A 20,033-nucleotide genomic window follows, 5' to 3' on the forward strand; every position below is an offset into this window, starting at 1 on the left:
CTCTGCATCTCTCAGCATACTAAGAGTTCATTGCGAGGAGAAACCCAAACAGCCATAGTTTCTAACAAAAACCGCTACTGGTTTCGGCATCCAAAATTTTGGGGTTACAGACACTGATATCAGACAAATAGGCTTTAATATGTGCACAAGAGGGGGCGCAGTGGCGCAGTGGGTTGGACCACAGTCCTGCTCTCCAGCGGGTCTGGGGTTCAAGTCCCGCTTGGCGTGCCTTGCAGCGGACTGGCATCCCGTCCTGGGTGTGTCCCCTCCCCCTCCGGCCTTGCGCCCTGTGTTACCGGGTTGGGCTCCGGTTCCTCGTGACCCTGTATGAGACGAGCGGTTCTGATAATGAAAATGTGCACAAGATTCATTTAACAGATATTTTATATATACATATTTTCTTCTTGATCAAGAAACTCCAGATTGAAATGTAAATATTTTCTATATTTATACATACACATTTTTTATTTCACTATTATATCAGAGAGCACATTCTAATATTTTGGTCAAAAAGACAAAAGCTGTTTCTTATATTACAAAAAACACTATAAAATTGTTAATTTGTATTTTTTTATTTACATTGCAAAATAAAGTTAAAGATTTTTATTTCTTCTGAAAATTATATTCCTGTGACTGTAACAATTCTTATCACTTTTGTAATTATGATACAATAAACATACTACAAACCACAATATTCCACTATATATCCTGGCTTTATCAAGCAATTCTTGGAATTTATTTCTGTTGATAGCAAACATACAGATTAATAAACAAACAGAATTCTGATGTGAGTTGGGATATGTAAAAATCACAGTATTTACCCATTAACCCTGACATCAGTTACTAAATAAGTTCAAGCAGATTTTAAAATTGAAATTAGATAAATTATTTTAATATTGTGTCACCGTATCATATTGTAAAAATCTGAATCAAAATTGTGTCCGGAATTCAGTCAATGAATTATACCACTCATTTGTTTTTTCACAATACATCCTCCCAAGGTTTCATTGGTTTTTATGAGTCTTAAGAGAACTAACACATTCATTGTTTTTTGTAGGTTTCTATTGCGTTCACCTGATATAATCATTAACACAAACTGCATTCCCACATGCAAATAAACGCAAGGGTTTGTGTAAATCCAGCTGATTGTGCAACTTTGCATGCTCATCACTATAGGGCGATGGATCCTGAAGATGACAAATGTTTGGCAAGTGATAGGCAGCTGCAACTGGACAATAGATGACTGTTGAAATCTGCCTTCGTGACTCACGTGGGTCACACATCAGCAGGAGTGATATGGTCATTCCAGCTGTGAAACGAGAGTCAGGAACAGTCTATTGCTTAAGCAGTCACCATGAAGCAATCTCATTTCGTGTTTATTAAATCAAGGACTATTGTATCAGCATTACATTTTTGCCTGCTGATACAACTGCTAGTAAATTTTCTAGTAGAAATAGTTTACAGTGTTAAAGTGAAATCTTAGAAAATGTTTAATAATTCACTGTTTTAAGAAGATGCACATGAGAGACACGAATGTGCAGGTAATCAGGTCTGTAAGTGAAAGCATTGTGTCTCAAAGGTCTAGCTAAATAAAGCAAGACAAATGCATACAGAATCCTCCAGTGGGCTGATACCTTTTTTACCAGTGGGCTGGTACCTTTTTTACCAGGATGGAATCGTATGGATCTAAGTTTCACATTCAAAGTCATCTGTTTCTGAACCAATGAAAGACTTTGATACCCCTTGTAATCCTCAAGCAGGATGTGTGGTGAAGGTGAATGAAGCTGAACTCTGCTCAGTGTGTCACTTTGATCATTTCTTTGCTTAGATGAGGTTGGCCATGCTGGCAGTGGTCTCTCTTTGTCTGTCTCTCATCTGGCCAGAGATGGTGAAGACTCCTATAACCCTGTCCTGCAGTCTCTGCCCTGAGCCTGTGCTGTCCAGGACTGAGTTTGCCACTAAGTAGCCCACCAAGGCCAGCAGGGTGGCCCCACCTGCAGCTAGCAGCGCCACCCCAGACACAAACATGTCATCGTACACTGGCTGGGTCCTGGATGGAGGGGTAGCGCCAGCGACGAGGGCCACATTGACCAGTGCCAGTCCACAGATGAGCAGCGCCAGGCCGGCTAGCAAGAAGACAGCCACATCAGAGGGCCCTCCACTCTTCAGCAGCTCGACACGACGTCTGCTGCGCACACAGTTCATGTCCTGCACGGCAGAGCTCAGCAGCTGCTTGAGCAGCACGGCCAGTGCCAGCAGGCACAGCGCCATGCCCGCACCCAGTCGCCACTCCCCCGATGGGCCAGTGGCTCCAGAAAGCAGGCCTATGCCACCTAAGCTGCAGCCCAGGACAAGCGCCACCGAGGCACAGTAGCACAGCAGTGATTTGCGTGGCTCGCGGAACCACCACAGCTCCACCTGCTCCTCCAGCACGCTGCGCTGGACCTGGGCAGGGCTGGGGCGGACGCGGAGTGGACGTGGACGTGATGGCCGCGGTGGGCGTGGCTGCCTTGGCAAGGCTTCCATCTCTGGCATGTTGGATTGTCCACTTACAATCACCAGGTCTGATCAAGTGGCTGAGGGTTAAAAACAGAGGTGAGACACCTTGTCATGGTCATATATACTTCTTAAAATTTGCCATTGTTAGGTAAACTTATTAGAAAAAACCTAAGAAGACAGTTTCTTACCTCTATACTCAATTATAAAAAAGTAGAAGAAAGGCGGTATATACATTTATTACACAGTTACTTAATACAGTTAATACTCATTCAGTTCCCTTTCAGCTGGTCTTTTTAAAGTTAAAATATTTAATTCAGTCAGCTCTAGCGGCATCAGAACTGCAATGCAAACATGTAAATGGCCCTGCTCACCCTGTCATATACTACTGGCGCTGCCAAAAAGATCTGATCAAATTTAATGTGAATACGCTTCCAAAGTAAGAAAACACAACAGAAATGCTACAGAAGCCATGAAATTATAATAACATGAATTCATAAGAGTAACCCTGCATATGTGAACATATTTAATGGTGTTTCCCACTCATACTGGGATGATTATCTGTCGTTGCACACCCCTTTCGGATGAATTCTAGGATGATTCTAAATGTTCAAAGGAATCACAAAGCCGGCATATGACCTGAATTTATGCTTATTAGAACAGTTCTGACATACACACCACATACGTTTTAAAATCAGTTTATGTAATGGTGTATGTTAAAACTGTCTGTCAGTGAAACTATTTTTAGGTAAGGTACAGTAATCTTCACTTGTGTCAAAAACCTTGATTTATTGATTTTTCAATGTTTATTAAAAAAAAAAAAAAAAATCATTATTAAGTGCAACGTTCCGATACGGAAATGATCTGATGGACCCAAGCGCAGGTTGAACCGGCTTTTATTTTGGGGGAGCTTCCAAGAAACATAGTCGTGGACAGGCGTGGGTCTTTGATGTGCGTACGTCGTTGTGAGGGAAATCCAAAAGACAGGCGGAAAGTTCAAAACACAAGAAGTCAAGAAACCAGGTCAGGACGTGGTAAGGAACAAGGAACTGGGACAAGGCCGGGGAGAACAAATTAGCCATAGCTCTGCCTCAGCCTTTTATGCCTCCGTCCTCGCCGAGCCCCAGGTGTGCCTGTTGCTCCGGTGGTGTGGGCGTGGCACTAAATAAATCTATTCCAGAGCGCACAATGCAGACAGGCTTCACAACACGTGTTTCAGATTTTTCTACTGCTTACTTCAAATATTTTAAATCTTTATTAAACCTATTTTTAAGTCTCAAAATTTCAGGTCTCACTTCAAATTTCCTTTCCCGGTTTTTCTTTTTTGTCTTCTAATATAGTTGGTCTTCCACTAACAAACTTAGTTGAGACCAAGAGTTGGTTTTTTACTCAGAAAGTTCATAAGTCACCAGTGACGCAGAGGAGACGAAAGGCTCCTCGTCACTGACTCGTGTAATGTGTAACAGCTACGAGAGTGGTACTGGACAAACTAACACGAGAATTGCGCGTTTCTATTTCAAAAAAGTTGTGTACTTCAGCAAAAAGTTACTCCAAAGTTTGTAATTTGAAGACCAACTGTATCATATTTTCTTGTCACTCTTCGTGACCAATACTTCTGCAGTTTGCAGACATTTTATTCTTCAAGACAAATAAATCAAAGAATGGGAACAATTACGTTTTAAGCTCTGCTTCAAAACCAACCAAATTAGACAATGCAGTACGAGATGATGCTCGTTACATACGAAGAGTAGAATTGTTTTCACGAAAGCCTACCTGATGAACGAGCACAGAGGTCCCCTTGCTGCAGCACAGACTGCTGGTTAGCCCATCACCACCCCTCATGTCTCTTGTCAGCAGCCCAAATCAGGTACCCAAAACACTGAAGCACCTCTCAGTTACCTGCTAGGAATTCATGAACACATGGGAGGAAGTTTCAATCAGGTCCTAAGCACATTCAGAGTCGTTCGGTGCAGTCTCTCCAGCTTCCTTCTTGCTGCAGTTGGGACCTGCTGTTCCTCCTATCTTGTATAGGTAAATAACAACAGGATAAGGGGAGCAGGGTAACTTTGTGGTAACTACCACAAGGCATCTGGGCACAGTGCTGTTTCCGTGGAGGGCTGATCACTATCCTTCTCCTGTGCTGGACAGCCACACACATACACACTCTACGTCTCTATACATCAAACATCTCCCTGCTCTACTCAAACAGTGAGAACAAGAGGCACAGATATGTTGGTCCAGAAGAAGAAATCACTGGAACTATTCTGTGTATTTCCAGCAAAGGCAAAGAGACAAGAGGCCTGTGTACAAACGAGTTGTAAGAAACTGAACTGGTCAATCCCTTGAGGAGAATACAGGGATTTGTCCTGGTGATGAGAAAAGCTATGATGTCACCCTGGCTACAGAACGCTTTTTGTGACCAAGCGAGTGCTGTAATGCACATGATCTAAACTTGCCTTGTGCTTCAGTACAGAAGGCTTTTCAAACCTATAAATGATTGCTGATGTTATTTCTCATAGTGCCAGTTTTAATCAAGCTACCTCTTCAATACATTAATACGTAAATTCAATCATCTTCCTAAATAGTACTGTTACATGATCACAGTCTGTCTAGATATGGGTCTGTCTTTTGTGGTCAAACCTTTAATGACTGTAACTCAAAAAACATCCTGCTTGCAGAAATTCACACCTGGTAGGAAACTTTTAAAACAGAAATAAAATGTAGTGAAATATAGAATGTTTACAGTATTTTGTGGCTCATTGAGCAAACTGACATAATAAAATTAAGTTTACTACATTTATATTTATTCATTTAGCAGATGTTTTTCTCCAAAGCGACATACATTTCATAAAAAATACAATGCATGCATTACATTAGGAGAAAGAGAAACATAGTTGCAGACGTATGATTCTTAAGTAAAGTTAGTTTATTTCCGCTATATGCGCCAGTGTTCAGTGTACTGCTAGTGGTAATTTTACAAAAAGCATAAGAAATGGATATGAGTGCCATGGATGTTGTATTAATGTACTTTGCTCTTAAGACTACAAGTTTATGCAAGGTAGGATTGTTAATGTTTAGTCAGTGCAGCAAGAGCAAGTGTCCTGTTTTAACACTCCCTGCCTTGACTATGATCTGTTAGCAGTTAAACCACAGAAAGCGGTTTTTTCCCTATCTTTACACCATCCTTAGTGCATTAACTTCTCTCATTTATAATTCTGGATAAAATGTGACAATTTAACTTTTTAACAAGAAAATTACAAAAATGCTGTATTTCTCAATCAATCACAATTGCAAATTACAATTTTGAAAAAAATGGATCCGCAAGACATTGCATTGCCTACAATCTCTCGTCCCAAGTGGGGTTGCAGCGAGCCAGAGCCTAACCCGGCAACACAGGGTGCAGCGCCGAAGGGGAAGGAGACACACCCTGGATGGGATGCCAGTCCGCCGCAAAGCACCCCAGGCAGAGCTGGAACCCCAGACCTGCCACACCACTGTGCCCCCCTCAGCAAGACATATGTTGCACTTTTTAACAAAATTATAGTTTAGTTTTTTTAATATATCCTTGTACAGTTGTACAATTATTCAGTCATTTTCTACTTGAATGGGAAGAAAAAAACACTGGCTCCTCAGTACATGAACACAACTGGGACCAGAAGTCTTGAATTTGTTGTTCTTAACTCCAATCACTTTTACTACTAAAATCACAGCCAACCAAAGCTTAACAAAACATGACTATATATTATTTGCAAGCGTGGTTCTACAAAATCTAACTATAGTAAATAAAAATACCTTTTATTATACCATTTGTATGAACTTCAGGCATGAAACATATATATTTTACATAACACACACACACACACACACACACACAGAACCACTTGTCCCATACAGGGTCATGGGGAACTGGAGCCTACCTGGCAACACAGGACACAAGGCTGGAGGGGACACACCCAGGACAGGAGGCCAGTCCGTCATAAGGCACCCCAAGCAGGACTTGAACCCCAGACCCACTAGAAAGCAGGACCTGGTCCAACCCACTGCGCCACCGCACCACCGCACCACCACGCCCCCCTCCACATAAAACATAAAAAACTGAAAGCAGTTTAACAGAAAATAAAAACTCATCAAAATAAAAATCAATTTATAGCATTTGCTTTACCGTTAACAGGAAAATGCAATCAAAAGAACATACAAAAACTGTAAAATGTCTGTATTTTTGAAAATCACACTGCTGTTTGTCACACAAGGAATCAGTATGTGTGATGAACACAGAGTAACCAGACAAAATGTTCTTCTCCTACTGACTGAACTGGTCCGTATCAAATGGAGGAGTACGTCTGTCGTGGAAATCCTGTGGGTCTCTGCAGTCGCTGTCCCTGAGCTGATCCATGTTGGCGGACATGTGGTTCACTGGCTTTGACCTCAAAGAGGCTTTGCTTCCTGATCCTCCTTCCACTGCTTCCCTGGCTCTCGTACTCTTGAACCTGGGAGCGGACCAGTCTCAGCTCCTGCCTCAGGTCATTAATCTCCTTGATCAAGGAGACATTCTCCTGTCCACCAAGGCAAAGTTCAGAATTCAGTCAAAGGCTAAATGTGGCACATTTGCTTAATTAAAAAACAGAGGCCCCGGGTCTAGTAAATTAAATTCTTTATCTGCTTCCAGGATGTCCCTCACCTTCATGATCCTGATATTATTTGCACGGTACACTTCAGAGTCCTTGGCCAGCTTCTTCTTCAGAGAAGCCAAGTTCCTCTCTAGCTGATCCCGCTGGCGATTGTACTCGCTCTGGATCTCAACCTCCACCCCTGCAATGTCCACCTGGAGTGGACAGGTAAAGCAGCACAGCCCTCAACCTGACCAGTCTGCAGCAAGAGCCACCTATTTGAAATAAAAGTAAATTCCTGTGTTCATGTACATACCATGAGGCCTGGGTCCAGCAGGCTTCTATTACAACCACTTTATTTAATTAATTGTCTTTACCAAACATATTCTACTTCCTACTCTTGGTTAAATGGGATGAGGAATAGACTGCATTTGGTGGAACCAAATTGAAGTTTAAGAGCGTTGCTGAGGAACATCCTGCTCATTTCCTTGAACAAAACAAGTTGTATGTCTTTGTGGAAATTGCTTTCTTGAGTACTTCTGTATACCTTCTTTTAGAGTCTTTGTGATACTCACTGGCCAAGCAGTTTTTTGTAATTCTATCAGCAGTTTTTTTAAGCATTTTGCAATCTAGCCTCTCTACCCGTGATGGACTGGCATCCAGTCCAGCATATACGCTCACCTAGCCTTGCGCCTAATGATTCTGGACCCTGACCTGGACTAGTGGTTAGCAAAAGTGGATGAGTACCTGAAGGAAATCAAAAATGAAAAATTCTGAACAGAATAAACAGTCACCACATAAGAGCCAAGCAAAAAAATTTACATTTATTCATTCAACTTATGATTTTCTCGTAAGTGACTTACAATGTTAACCTACTCGCAATTTTTTACCCGTTTATACAGGTGGATAATTTTTTTTTAAGAGAGTAATTTTTTTGGGTAACTAACTTAATCAAAACTCTGCCATGGATGGTCCTAAGCCCAGCTGAGAAAGGAAGAGGGTGGAGTGTGGGGCTAGCTACCCCATACCATAAAAACCTTGCCAGCTACAGAAACACCAACAAGGAACATTCAAGGCATCTCAGTCAGAGATGCCTGGAGAGCTCTTGTTGGCAGCGTATGTCCCAGAAGGGGTGGAAGGCATTGATGATGACCTTACTCAAGGGTACTACAGCTGGAGGTAAGATTTGAACCTGCAATCTTTGCATTTAAAGGCAGTAACTCTTGACTACTATACTACCAGCTGCCGTTCAAGAGGGTGATGCTATTATAATAAGGTTAGTGGGATGGCCACCACAAGTCACCAAATCCTCACACTTCAACAGAGATTTTTTGTCTTAATTCTTGTGTGCTCACAGACAGACCTGAGTTTCCAAGCCAAGATGGACAGATCTCTCACCACGTCAGACTGCTGGATGTATCGGCTGTACAGCTCACAGATACTATCCTTGAGCTTTTTGGGCTCTTGGATGAAGCCAACACAGTTGTGGAGGTCAGTCTTGAACTTCCGCACCACTGCTTCTATGTCCCGCACCTGCACACAGAGTAGGGTGAAAAGGAGGATAGAGACTTAATTTGTTATTACTGATGTATTTACCCAGCACATACATTCAGTGTAATTTTTGTAGGAAAAATATACTGAAAACTGATTTCATGTCTCTGTACAAGCCTTCCTAGTGATGTCATATGAAGACAGAACACCATCACTTTCAATGCCAAACCCTGTAGAAGTCCACATTTAACTTGAGACATCCACAACTGTGCACAATTACCGGAAACCTGCACATAATGAATATAATTACGGAATCTAGGTAAGAGCTGATATGGCTGGTAGAAAAGTGAACTGAGACATTTCTGCTGTGGATATCTAAATCAGTGCATTGTTGGTATCTACAGACACATCTATAGGGTGGTTTCTTGAACAACGATCTCATTAAAAGTTCTATTTACAAATGAATACAAAAGCTTGTCAGTTTTTAAAATTCTGAGGTTGTGTAAGTTCAAGGGTGCTCCATTCTTAACCATTTTTGGGCAAATGGTGGGCTTTCAATGAAAAATCACAAGGCAACCAGTTGGGTAATGCTTTAGACCTGGGGTTCAGGGGATCCATGAAGCAGAGGATTGTTTAGACATCGCTTAAGAATAAAAATATTATATTACTAACATCTATGACATAATTCTGGGTGAAGATATCAAAATTCAATGCAATTTGTTCTCTCAACTTATGTACTGTACAGACATTTTTCATCACATTCTTTTAAAGGAGTTCATGCCCTGAAAATATGTTGAGACTGATCTAAACAATCAAAATTTTCAACAACCGATCCCTTCTCATGGCAAACAGTTAATTCTCAGAAAATATCCAACTGTTAACGAAAACTTTATCTGCGGATGAACATCAAGTCTCCAACCAGTGCATAACACAGTAACACACCCACAGGTACGCACCCTCTGCATCTCTCTATGCTTCTCTTTTTCCACAGCTTTCAACCTTAACTTCAGGTCTGTGATGTTCAGCTCTAGCTGGGTATTCCGCTTCTGGAACTGCTCCAGCTCACCCTCCATCTGCAGAGCACATAAAACATGGATTACATTTGTATTCCACATGTAATTAGGAGCTAGGTATCAGTGTCTTATCAAATTATACGATCCATCCATCCATGCATCCATCCATCCATCCATCTTTCAAGAAAACCACATACACGCTCACTCACAGAGGCACACTAAAGTTAACCTGAAACGCGTCTTTGGACTCGGGAGGAAGCCAGAGTACCGAGAAGAAACCAAAACCCAAACATGGGGAGAATATACAAACTCCACACAGACTGAGTCAAATTTTATCTAAAATACAAACCAAGAGCCACGAAGCTGTGAGGCAGCAGTGCTACTTGCTGTGCCACTGAGTGCCCCCTCTCTAGCTGTTCCTTACACTGGAGTTAAAAGTGGCCCTCTCAGGAGAAGGTGCAATGTGACCAACATCTCAATAGGCAGTGCAAACAGAATAGATATAAACTCTGGAAAGGTGCGGGCACATGTCGTCACCTCTTGTGTCTGCTCCTTCAACTCCCTGATATCATTTTCTCTGGGCTCGATCTGTTTCCTCAGCTCTTTGATCTTATAATCCAGCACAAACTTGAACTTCTCCAACTCCTGGTTCTTCTTCTTCAGGTCATAGATACGCTTTTCCTGCAAAGATTGGCATTTGTAATCCTCACAGATAATGAGTCATTATCTCATAATTGCACAGTTTGTAGACGGGGGTGAATTTCTGAAGAGGAATATATAAGAAGTGGAACTCAAATACTCTCGAAAGGATCAACAGAAGAAGTTGAGAGAAAACCATTTGCATTGGACATTAATTAAAAAGTCTTATGGTCTTTCAACACATGTTGGAGCGTTTAACCCATGTCCCAGTCAAACTAATCTTCAGTGATGTTGTTTTTTAATATTTATATAAATTTGTGTATTTTATGTACTTTTCATATTTACATAAATTAGTGTATTTTCTGTATTTTTCATCTTCTAGCAAATTTAATACAAATAAATTCTGTGATTTTTAGTACTGCAGTAACAATAACATCTGCTATGCATATATCTGTGTATGTTGCAGTGCCACTATATTTGTAGGAAGGTGATCAGGATTAGTCTATCATGAGTTTCATGGACCTACTCGTGCGATCAACATCGGTGCATGAAGTGGAAAGAAACAAACTAGGTTTACCTAAAAATCGCATGTCTGCAATTATATCTCTTTCTCTTAATGTAATGCACAAATTCAATTTTTTCTGAGATGTACGTTGCTTTAGAGAAAAGCGTCTGCTGAATGAAGAAATGTAAATGTATATGTTCTATGGCTGGAGACCCCTCGAGACATACCTTGTCTTGGATGGTCTCATCCCTCTCTTGGATTTCCTTCTTCAGCCCCTGAATGTCCTTCTCCAGGGACTTGATTACCCTCTGAAGCTTCTGTTGCTCTGCCTTCATGGTCTCAATTTCCATATTTTTCTCATCAATCTCCTTCTGCAGGCTGCTGAACTAGTATGCCAAGCAATTAAGATGCAAGAGTAATGCAGTGATCCAGCAGAACTCTAGGTTAACATGAGCAACCGATCAGTGTCGATTCATACTTTAAGGGACATCAAACAACACTGGGTTCGTCTTTAGGCTTTCTGAACATGTTGCCATGTTACTTTTAACGTAATCCGCCTTCCTTTCTCCTAAGGCTGAGTACCGATTTGTTGTATATAATCTGATGCTATTTCCTTAGCTACTCTGATATCATGTCAAGATGTTCTCTCGATGCTTCCAGCACACAGTTACATCATGTATTCTGCAACTGTTCAGCAATGGTAATAAAAGAGAAGTAAAATCACAACCTTTGCTTTATTGGTACACTATGAAACAGAAAATTAATTTCCAAAAAAAATTAAAAGATCTTTTGTATACCTTTTTCCTCATGACGCCCGTCTCACCCTTGAGTCGCAGATTAGCTTCCTTTTCCTCCCTGAGTTTCCTCTCGTACTTAATGCGAATATCCTGGATCTCCCTTTCCCCATCCTCCTCCATCTGCTTCTTGCACTCTTCAAACTCCCGTACCTGCTGGCGGGACTCCTCCTGACACTGATGTCCAGGACAGAGGGGAGGCAGATAGCAGAACAAACACATTTATACACTTAAATCACTGTTCTTATTTCTGAATGAACAAATAATTTTTTTCCACTTATGCAATATTTTCCATATATGTCATTACAACAGAAATATTTCATCCAGATATACTTCAGATTTTTGGCAGTGCAGATAAAATTCTTCAAACTGTGTTTTTACTGTGTTGCTGCTTTTTACTCTAACTGTTGTCTTGGTGAGGGGGTTCGGTGGCGCAGTGGGTTGGACCACGGTCCTGCTCTCTAGTGGGTCTGGGGTTTGAGCCCCGCTTGGGGTGCCTTGCGATGGACTGGCGTCCCGTCCTGGGTGTGTCCCCTCCCCCTCCGGCCTTACGCCCTGTGTTACTGGGTAGGCTCCGGTTCCCCGTGACCCTGTATGGGACAAGTGGTTCTGAAAATGTGTGTGTGTGTGTGTTGTCTTGGTTCCATTTTCTTAAATTTGATTAATTCACACATTGTGACACAATTCACACGTTGTGGACTGTTAGATCTGTGAAGTACAAGGGGAAACAATGGAGAATAATCATTACCCTGCTGTAAACAAGTTGAAGTAGAGTTTCAGTTCATCCAATTTCTTAACAAAGGATCATCCTTTGTTTATTTTATTTATCGTCACTGAGCCTCAAGGTATGGCAGACTGTGACACAATCTTCATAGTCTACCGGGAGAGTGATGTTCTCCAACTCACTTCATGTTTCCGTTCCAAGAAACCTTCCCTCCTCCGTTCCACTCTACCCATCTCTCTCACCTGGCCTAGAGTGAAGACTTTCTCTTGCAGCTTGGTCTCATAGTGCAGGGTGAGCTCCTCCAGTGCTTGCCTCTTGCTCTGCTCCATGTTCTGCAGCTGCTGCTCATAATCTTCCTGCATGGACTGTGACTTCAGCTGCAGCTCATCATATTTCTCATACTCCAGCATCAGCTTCTGGCTGTTGCTGGACTCTGTGGAGCCCCAGCAGAGAGGAAAGGTCAGTATTGCCTTTTGTGCATCTTCTCTGATTTACCTACAACAGCATAGCCATGAGTTCTTGATTCCAGACAGTTTTGCAAGAGTTCAGCATTGCCTTCTTTAAGGGGGCCAGTGATTGATGGATTACGATATCCAAACCTGACTAAAGGAGATACCTAAGTCTTGTTTTTCTTTAGAGTGTCGCTCCATTAGCTCCATCATCACCTGCTGGTGGGAAACCTCCTCTTCTTCCTTCTTAGTCTGTAGAGCCTACAGATGAAATTACTGTTACCTCTAATGAACGAGGATTCAGGTTCATAAACAATGGTCTTTGTGTCACCTTTTCTGCCGATCTATGCTTCTTGTCACGAGGCTTCCACATACCTGGTTCTTTGCTTTCAGAGAGTCTATCTCCTGTATGAACTTCTCTGTCAGTTCTTTGATTTTGTCACTGTAATTCATATCTGTCAGTCGGAGCTGATACTCATTCTGTATTTTCAACTCCTCAACTTTTGTCTTCAGTTCAAGCATCATTTGGTTCTGCAAAGGTGGTGTTGACATGGAAATGTTATAATAAAATGTATGCCAAAAAAATTTAAATTTTCTTTATTTAATATAAAAGAAGACTTACCTTTTCCTCCAGGTCATATTTTGTGATAAGGACTTCCTCAGTATAGTAGACCTCCTTGTCCCTCCTGAGCACTCGTCCTTCCTTCTCAATGATTTTCCAGATGAAAAGGCAGCAGTCTTCCGAAACGGTCAGCAGGTACTGGTCATCACATGTAATGACCATCTGGAAAACCAGTGATGTGAAAGTTCAATTTACCTTAGCATCAGCGTAAATAAATCCACAAACTCTGTCACATTGATAAATACAACACTGCAATATGGTAGCACTTCTTATTACTATCTCATCAGATTTAACTAGACAGATTCAGAGTTTGAACATTTTCTTGCCATGAACAGAACTGATTAAAACAGGGAATTAAATCAACTGAAGTGGGTAAGCTGTTAGAAAAGGTTTTCAGACATATGGACTCACCTTGGTCACAGGTGCAGCATGAGCTTGATACTCAATCCAGTTCTTTACTATTGGTAAGGGGTACTTGATGACTCTGATGGTCCCAATGGATGTGCCCGCAAAGAGGACCCTACCTGAACGGGACATTGTGATGGTTGTACAAACCACACCCTCAGCTGGAAGCTCTCTTAGGATCTGTCAAACAAACAGAAGCATCCATTACATCTTGCAATGCCATTGTAACTGAAATTTAGAAGCAAATTGGTTTTCTGCCTTACAACAAGAAACTCATTGGCTAAAGTGAAACTCAATTATTAATGATAACAAATATAGCATGGAACAAGCCAGTCTTAAAAGATCTCATCTCAATAATAAGTGCGAGAAGTCCGTATGACTCCATTGACATTTGTGAAATCTATAAATTAACAACATTGTTCACACAGTGCAACTGATGGAGGAATTAAAAAAAAGAATCTGTATGCGACCTGATAGTCCTGAATTTCCTTCACGGTGCAGTCTGTCCCCACACTGAAGAAGGTCTTGCCATCTGGGGACATGGTGACACTATTGTAGCTGCAGGACTTCAGGACACTTTCAGACTCGCGCTTGCCATTCAGAGTGTTCCACTCATAGACAGCACCATCCATGCCACAAGACACCAGCCTGCTGTCATCCATGCTCCAAACAATGCCACGTACCTGACAACAGGAGAACATTCCACTGAAGTTCAAAGCCATTCCACCAATAATAATTCTCAGTCTCTTCAGCATTACATCACCCCCAAATTGGAGACAAGTGTCTTCAGTTCTTTTGATCTATGGTTTTGCTCTATGATTTTGTTAGCTTGAACAACACTCAGTTTTGCACATTGTAATCTTGATTCCAGAAACTTACCTTTCCATTGTGACCCTTGAGATTCAACGTGTTTTCAAAAGTTGTACTAGAATAGATCTGAATGATGTTTCCATTGACGGCAGCAAACAGGTGTCCCCCATGGCTAAAGACACACTGAAAGACAGAGGTCTGAGACTCACACACTCAGGCTTTTTGGAAACAACTGCTTCTGTCTGTGGACTTAAAGCTGCAATGCATGACAAAATGTTACAGTATCCAACCATAAATACTTCCATGTAGAAAAGCAAGCAATTGTCCTTCAGTCATAGGCCTGGAACTGTAGCTTCCCAGAAGCCCACCTCTCTACAGCCCCGCACAGTGAATTCTTTAAAGGTCCGGATGTCATCAATGAGCAGGTTCATCCAACGCAGCTTGTCTGCAAAGCCCACCAGGACAAAGAGACCAGAAGGATGTAGAGCAATGCTGTAGGCCTCCTCCTGGAAACCCTTGTAGAGCTCTAAAGTGCTGGGAATTTGGGAATAAATGGACATAACAGACACAATATCGTCACAAGAGGTTTGAAGTTTATAAAAGCTGGCTGGTTCTTAGGCTTGGCCCCAGTGTAGTGGCATGAGCTACATTCAAGAAGTGTCTGAGAACCATCTCTATCAGAACCATTTCTGTCTTATCTCCTTACAGCTTAAACTGTACATCGCCATCTGCTATGGCTATTTATGTATTTGCTATTTGATTGTTACTTTTATAGGGTGCTATTTGAGTAGCGTGTACCAGATTAGACAAACAACCTGTGCTTTGGTTACAGTGTGTCTATACTCATCCATCTTTGCTGTTGAATTCATTTTGACTCTCACTTGCATGCTACTTTGGAGAAAAGTATCTAGAAACAGAAAAAATGTAAATTTAAACCTAAAATGGAATGTGTATGGTTTGAATTGTAAAGTGTACAATTTCCAGACATTAATTAATCTAAGAAATTAATCTTAGTAATATGGCATGGCTATAAGTGTCATTTTACTACAGAGGAAAAATGTGTTGACGCCTCATAAAATTTAAGATGCTCCCTTAACACCAGCGTGACCCATACCAGCCATGTCAGAAAAGGGAAGAGAAAACTAATCCACCAAAACACATGGTAATGGTCTTCAAGGTCTAATTGCCCTGGTTTAAAATCACTTCTTCACTTCCCTGAAATGAGTGTCAGAAGACAGAAAGCTGGAATGCTTTCATTGGGGCAACAAAAGAACTCATAAGTGCTTAGAACCAAAGTGATGACTGCCATCTTCAGCTTTTTTTGCCATCAGTTCTTGCATATTTATTCTGTCCAGATTTCTTCCTGTGTTTTGTTTCCAACACTGAAAAAAACCCACTGTTCAAAAAAATTTAATTTTAAGTAGCTATTATTCCCCCAGCAAATGTGTCCCTTGTCTGTCCTCCCTTCTCTGACCATTGGGACATGTAACATCTGCTTAAACCTGTAGCAGTAGTATAGCTGTAGCTCAGAGAGACTAAAATGAGACAGAGATGTCTTACTTGGTGTCATAGTTCCAGATGCGCACAGAGTGGTCCAAAGAGCACGTGGCAACGAGTGGCTTGCGGATGCAGACGGACAAGCCCGTGATGACCCCCGAGTGGAAGGAGTGTGAGAGGAACTCAAAGTGAGCTTGCTCCCCCTAAAAGAAATGAGACAACAAAAAAAACTATTGAATCCAGTTTCCCTTATTTCTCGGTCTCCTCAGCATACCTGAAAGATGGTGCTGGTTGCCATGTACCTTACTCATTTCTGCAGAAGACAGGGTAATGCTATAGAGTTGACCAAAGTCAGTGGTGACCACCAGAGTTTCCTCACAAGGACTGATGCACAAGGTGTTGATTTCCTGCTGCTCTGCTTGGCTGGACTCATTAATGCATTCATCCTGAGGAATCTAGGGTGTACAAATATGGAAACAAATATTTACTATTGTCAGGAGTTTTCAGCTTGATGGAACTATACACCATACATCTGTGCTCTAAAGGTACTAAAAATAAAGCATGATTGAGTCCTCTGATGAGCATCTTATGAAAGGACTGCTCACTGCAATAAGCTTACTGAAATTTGGTTGCAATCCAATTTCCACTTGTGACAGAACTATAGTATCTGTGGCACCTGGATTTCCCTGCCTTTCCTGTAACTGTCCTTCTCTGTCTTTTCAAACAAGCACACAATGCCTGGACCAGCTGAGCAGGCAAACCCTTTTGAGTAGGCTGCGATCGCTGTGACGCGAGGAAGGTGACTAGAGGCTGTGGCAGCATCATCTTGCTTTTTCCTCTCAGTTGACCTACACAAGGGAAAAAAAAAAATCACGAGTCACTGTGAAATGTCGTTGTATGAAAGGCAACATAGTACAGTAGTTAAAGAAATGGAGTGTAAACTGAAGTTCTTGCTGTACTGCAGTTTAGTCACCAGTTCACCTGAAACACGTCTTTTTGAGTTTTCACTGTTGCCAACAAGTTTCTTGCTGTAAACCAGAAAACAAACGTGCTTTTAATCTATTAATTTAAAACATAACCGGTATGAGATTACACGTTAAATCTACGGTGGACAGTTTCTGCCTTTGAGATTCTGTAGGTTTTATACCCATCACTGCTGGCCATCAGTGACTGCTTCACTTGTCAAACTCCAGACAAAGTCGCAAGACGACTTGTTGTTCAAATAATGACCCCAGGCACACCACTAAGCATCAAGATTCGATGAAAACCGGCACAGCTTTCCAGCGACTCTAGGAACTGAATTTCCCACCCTGCTGTAAGTTGGGATTTGACCCTTTGTGGCACCTTTGAGCCTCCTGTGTGGTAATGTTGGACGTCACGCTCATCTCCCACCGCAGTTCTCCTGACTCAAACACCGTCAGCCGACCGGCCTCGGTTCCTGCGATCACACGCTCCTGTGACATCCAGACATGTGACAGGAAGTTGTGCGTCTCCAGCTTCAGGAAATTGGATTGCTTCAGGACTCCCTCTGTGTAGCGAAAAATCTTGAATATGCCGTTCCCGATTACACAGATCTGAGTGTTGTCTTGGGGATTAAAGCTGACCTGCAGATGTGACACCGGAAACGTTAGCCAACTGTTGCAGATGTCTAAGAAAAATGACAGCAACAAAGTTACAAATATATTTGCATTGCTGTTAAGGAGAACTGTAACTAGAGCTTAAGTCTGAGTTTTGCTGTTGTTACATTCACTCAGCTGGTACAGCAGTGAGATGTGGATGTCTAATCATGTTTGCCAATTCACTTTTTATGACCTCATCTGACCCAAAATTGAACCGCCGTAGTTCTTTTTCAGCACAATACACAACTTAAATCTAATTAAAATATCCAGGTGCGCAACTGGGGAAAGCAACCAAACAATAAGTTAACAGTAATAATAAAGTGTGTGGGAAAGTTGAGCAGAAATGTATTGAAATTTCTTTCCCCGGTGCAAAATCTGGTTTACCTGGTTGACAGGGTTTGTAATGCCGCTGGTTTTAACTGTAGCCATGAGCTTATGCTTCTCCCACATCCAGTAGAAGAGGGTCCAGTCTGGTGCTCCTGACTGCCCAATGAGATACTTGGAGTCGGAAGAGAAAGCCATGCAAACAAACTCCTTCACAGGGGTCTCACCCCCACTCAGCACCTTCCTCTTCTTGCTATGTTCATGCTGCAGATCATGCACCGTGATGGTGCCCTTCTCACCTCGTTCGGACACTGCCAGGTAGCGGCAGTTCGGGCTGATGGCCAGTGCCCGCATGCCCTGGCTTTTCTCTGTACCTGAGAAGTGTTGGGAGGTAGCATTTAAAAAAGTTATTGCGTTTAATGATCTTTCAGGGGTGGAACAGTCAGATGGCTGAAAGATGCAGACAGCAGGGATCCAGATTGGAGATTTTTCACTTACATTTCCATTTATTTATTTAGCAGACACTTTTCTCCAAAGCGACTTCCAACAAACTCTACATAATGTCACCAAGGTGATTTACACTGCTAGATACACTATTTACACTGGGTCACTCATCCATACATCAGTGGAACACACTCTCTGTGTCACTCACACACTATGAGTGAAATATTCTTAATATTCTTACAATGATACACTTATCATTGTCTTGATTTGCATTTATTTACGTAGCCAATGACTTTGTCTGATGTATCTTAGTACATAGGTGCTTGATGACTAGGCAGTACACTAAGGTTGCAGAACTTAGATTTAAGTGACATCAAAATCAAAATTTGACTTACAGCAGGGAAAAAGGTCCCTGGACAATGTGGTAAGTGGATCCAAGTGCTGAATTTATGTGAAAGTTGTGAAGCAGCCTAATGTCTTTTCTAATCATTGGGGGCATTTCCTCCGAAGAAGGAAAAGTGGTGAGCCTCGCAAAACAGGATTCAGGGATGTTGCAAGGATCTATTTTGAGACCCGTACGAAATTAACGCCATATGAAAACACATTTTGCATTATTTGTACCTGAATATGAACACATTCTGTACTTGTACTGACACAACGTGTTTAACTTCACTCATCATTTTGTGTAATTATTTGTACAGCAGGAAATAATCCAATACCTGGGATGAATCTCTGCCATTTCTGAAGAATGTTGTAGAACACGCAGTTGTTTCCAGCTGGGAATATAATGATTTGCTCTTCAAAAAAGCAGAGGTTGTTGGTCACATCCCTGCGCAGACCAACGATGAAGTGGGACTGAAGTTCAGCTGAAGACATTGTTCACCTGCCAAAGAGCACAGATATTTAGATTCAACATCCTGCATGTTATTTTTGTTCAATTCAATAATCTTGGAGCTCTAGCACACAAGTAATGTTACAAGCTGAAAGTAACATGCAAGCACCATTATCTGAACAACCAGTCAGTTTACCCAGTTGGGTGCACAACCATGACTCCAAACATAACTCGACAGCTCGATGCTCACTAATCCTCCCTCAATCCGAATCAGTCCATTAAGGTTAAAAAAAGGTATAAAACTTCCAGCTTTCGTCGACAGGCACTTATAATTATTTCACTTTTCCCCTAAAAGTGCAGTACCGGGATTCTTACTTGGCTGGAAAACTTAAATCCTCGTTCGATCGCTTCCAACACTACAGTCAGGAAGCGGAGAACGTTCGTCCGGGGCGTTCAGTTACCGTGGCAACGGGACGCCGAGCTGTCACTATGGCAACGGACATGACAATAGTGTACGAAAAAAATGTCTGGACAGCCAGAAGCCACCAATACACACACACACAGGCTGCGGATTCATTTATCTTAATGAAAAAATTATCATTCAACACAGTCGTTCAGCAATCTCAGAAATATTTTAATTGTTTTGTACACATTCCGGCAAAGGCAATTTAAACGACCATGATAAAATGAGTGTTTCCAACAACTGAACAAACTTCTTTACTTGACTTTTATAGAAACGTCAGTCATTATTATGATTTACTG

General features: G+C 41.7%; 2 protein-coding genes across 2 annotated transcripts; both read right to left on the reverse strand.

Moving 5' to 3' along the window:
• Positions 1–910: 910 nt before the first annotated feature.
• On the reverse strand, positions 911–5,219 carry LOC108935084 (transmembrane protein 125-like). Its single transcript, XM_018753362.2, has 2 exons — positions 4,270–5,219; positions 911–2,576 (listed from the first exon to the last, which is right to left on the reverse strand). Exon 2 carries the CDS (start codon positions 2,533–2,535, stop codon positions 1,825–1,827), a length of 711 nt encoding a protein of 236 aa, XP_018608878.2. The 5' UTR covers positions 2,536–2,576; positions 4,270–5,219; the 3' UTR covers positions 911–1,824.
• Positions 5,220–6,579: 1,360 nt separating this feature from the next.
• Positions 6,580–19,714, reverse strand: cfap57 (cilia and flagella associated protein 57). Its single transcript, XM_018753191.2, has 22 exons — positions 19,647–19,714; positions 19,159–19,322; positions 18,056–18,369; positions 17,397–17,656; positions 16,729–16,900; positions 16,355–16,507; positions 16,116–16,255; positions 14,924–15,089; positions 14,625–14,738; positions 14,216–14,428; positions 13,752–13,925; positions 13,341–13,502; positions 13,094–13,249; positions 12,886–12,979; positions 12,512–12,702; positions 11,549–11,722; positions 10,979–11,137; positions 10,145–10,288; positions 9,551–9,667; positions 8,502–8,636; positions 7,175–7,318; positions 6,580–7,049 (listed from the first exon to the last, which is right to left on the reverse strand). The coding sequence occupies exons 2-22, from the start codon at positions 19,313–19,315 to the stop codon at positions 6,819–6,821; spliced, it is 3,570 nt and encodes a 1,189-aa protein (XP_018608707.1). The 5' UTR covers positions 19,316–19,322; positions 19,647–19,714; the 3' UTR covers positions 6,580–6,818.
• Between the last annotated feature and the right edge of the window lie 319 nt (positions 19,715–20,033).

The sequence above is a fragment of the Scleropages formosus genome, chromosome 3 (assembly GCF_900964775.1).
Source record: "Scleropages formosus chromosome 3, fSclFor1.1, whole genome shotgun sequence".
Lineage (NCBI taxonomy): Eukaryota > Metazoa > Chordata > Actinopteri > Osteoglossiformes > Osteoglossidae > Scleropages > Scleropages formosus.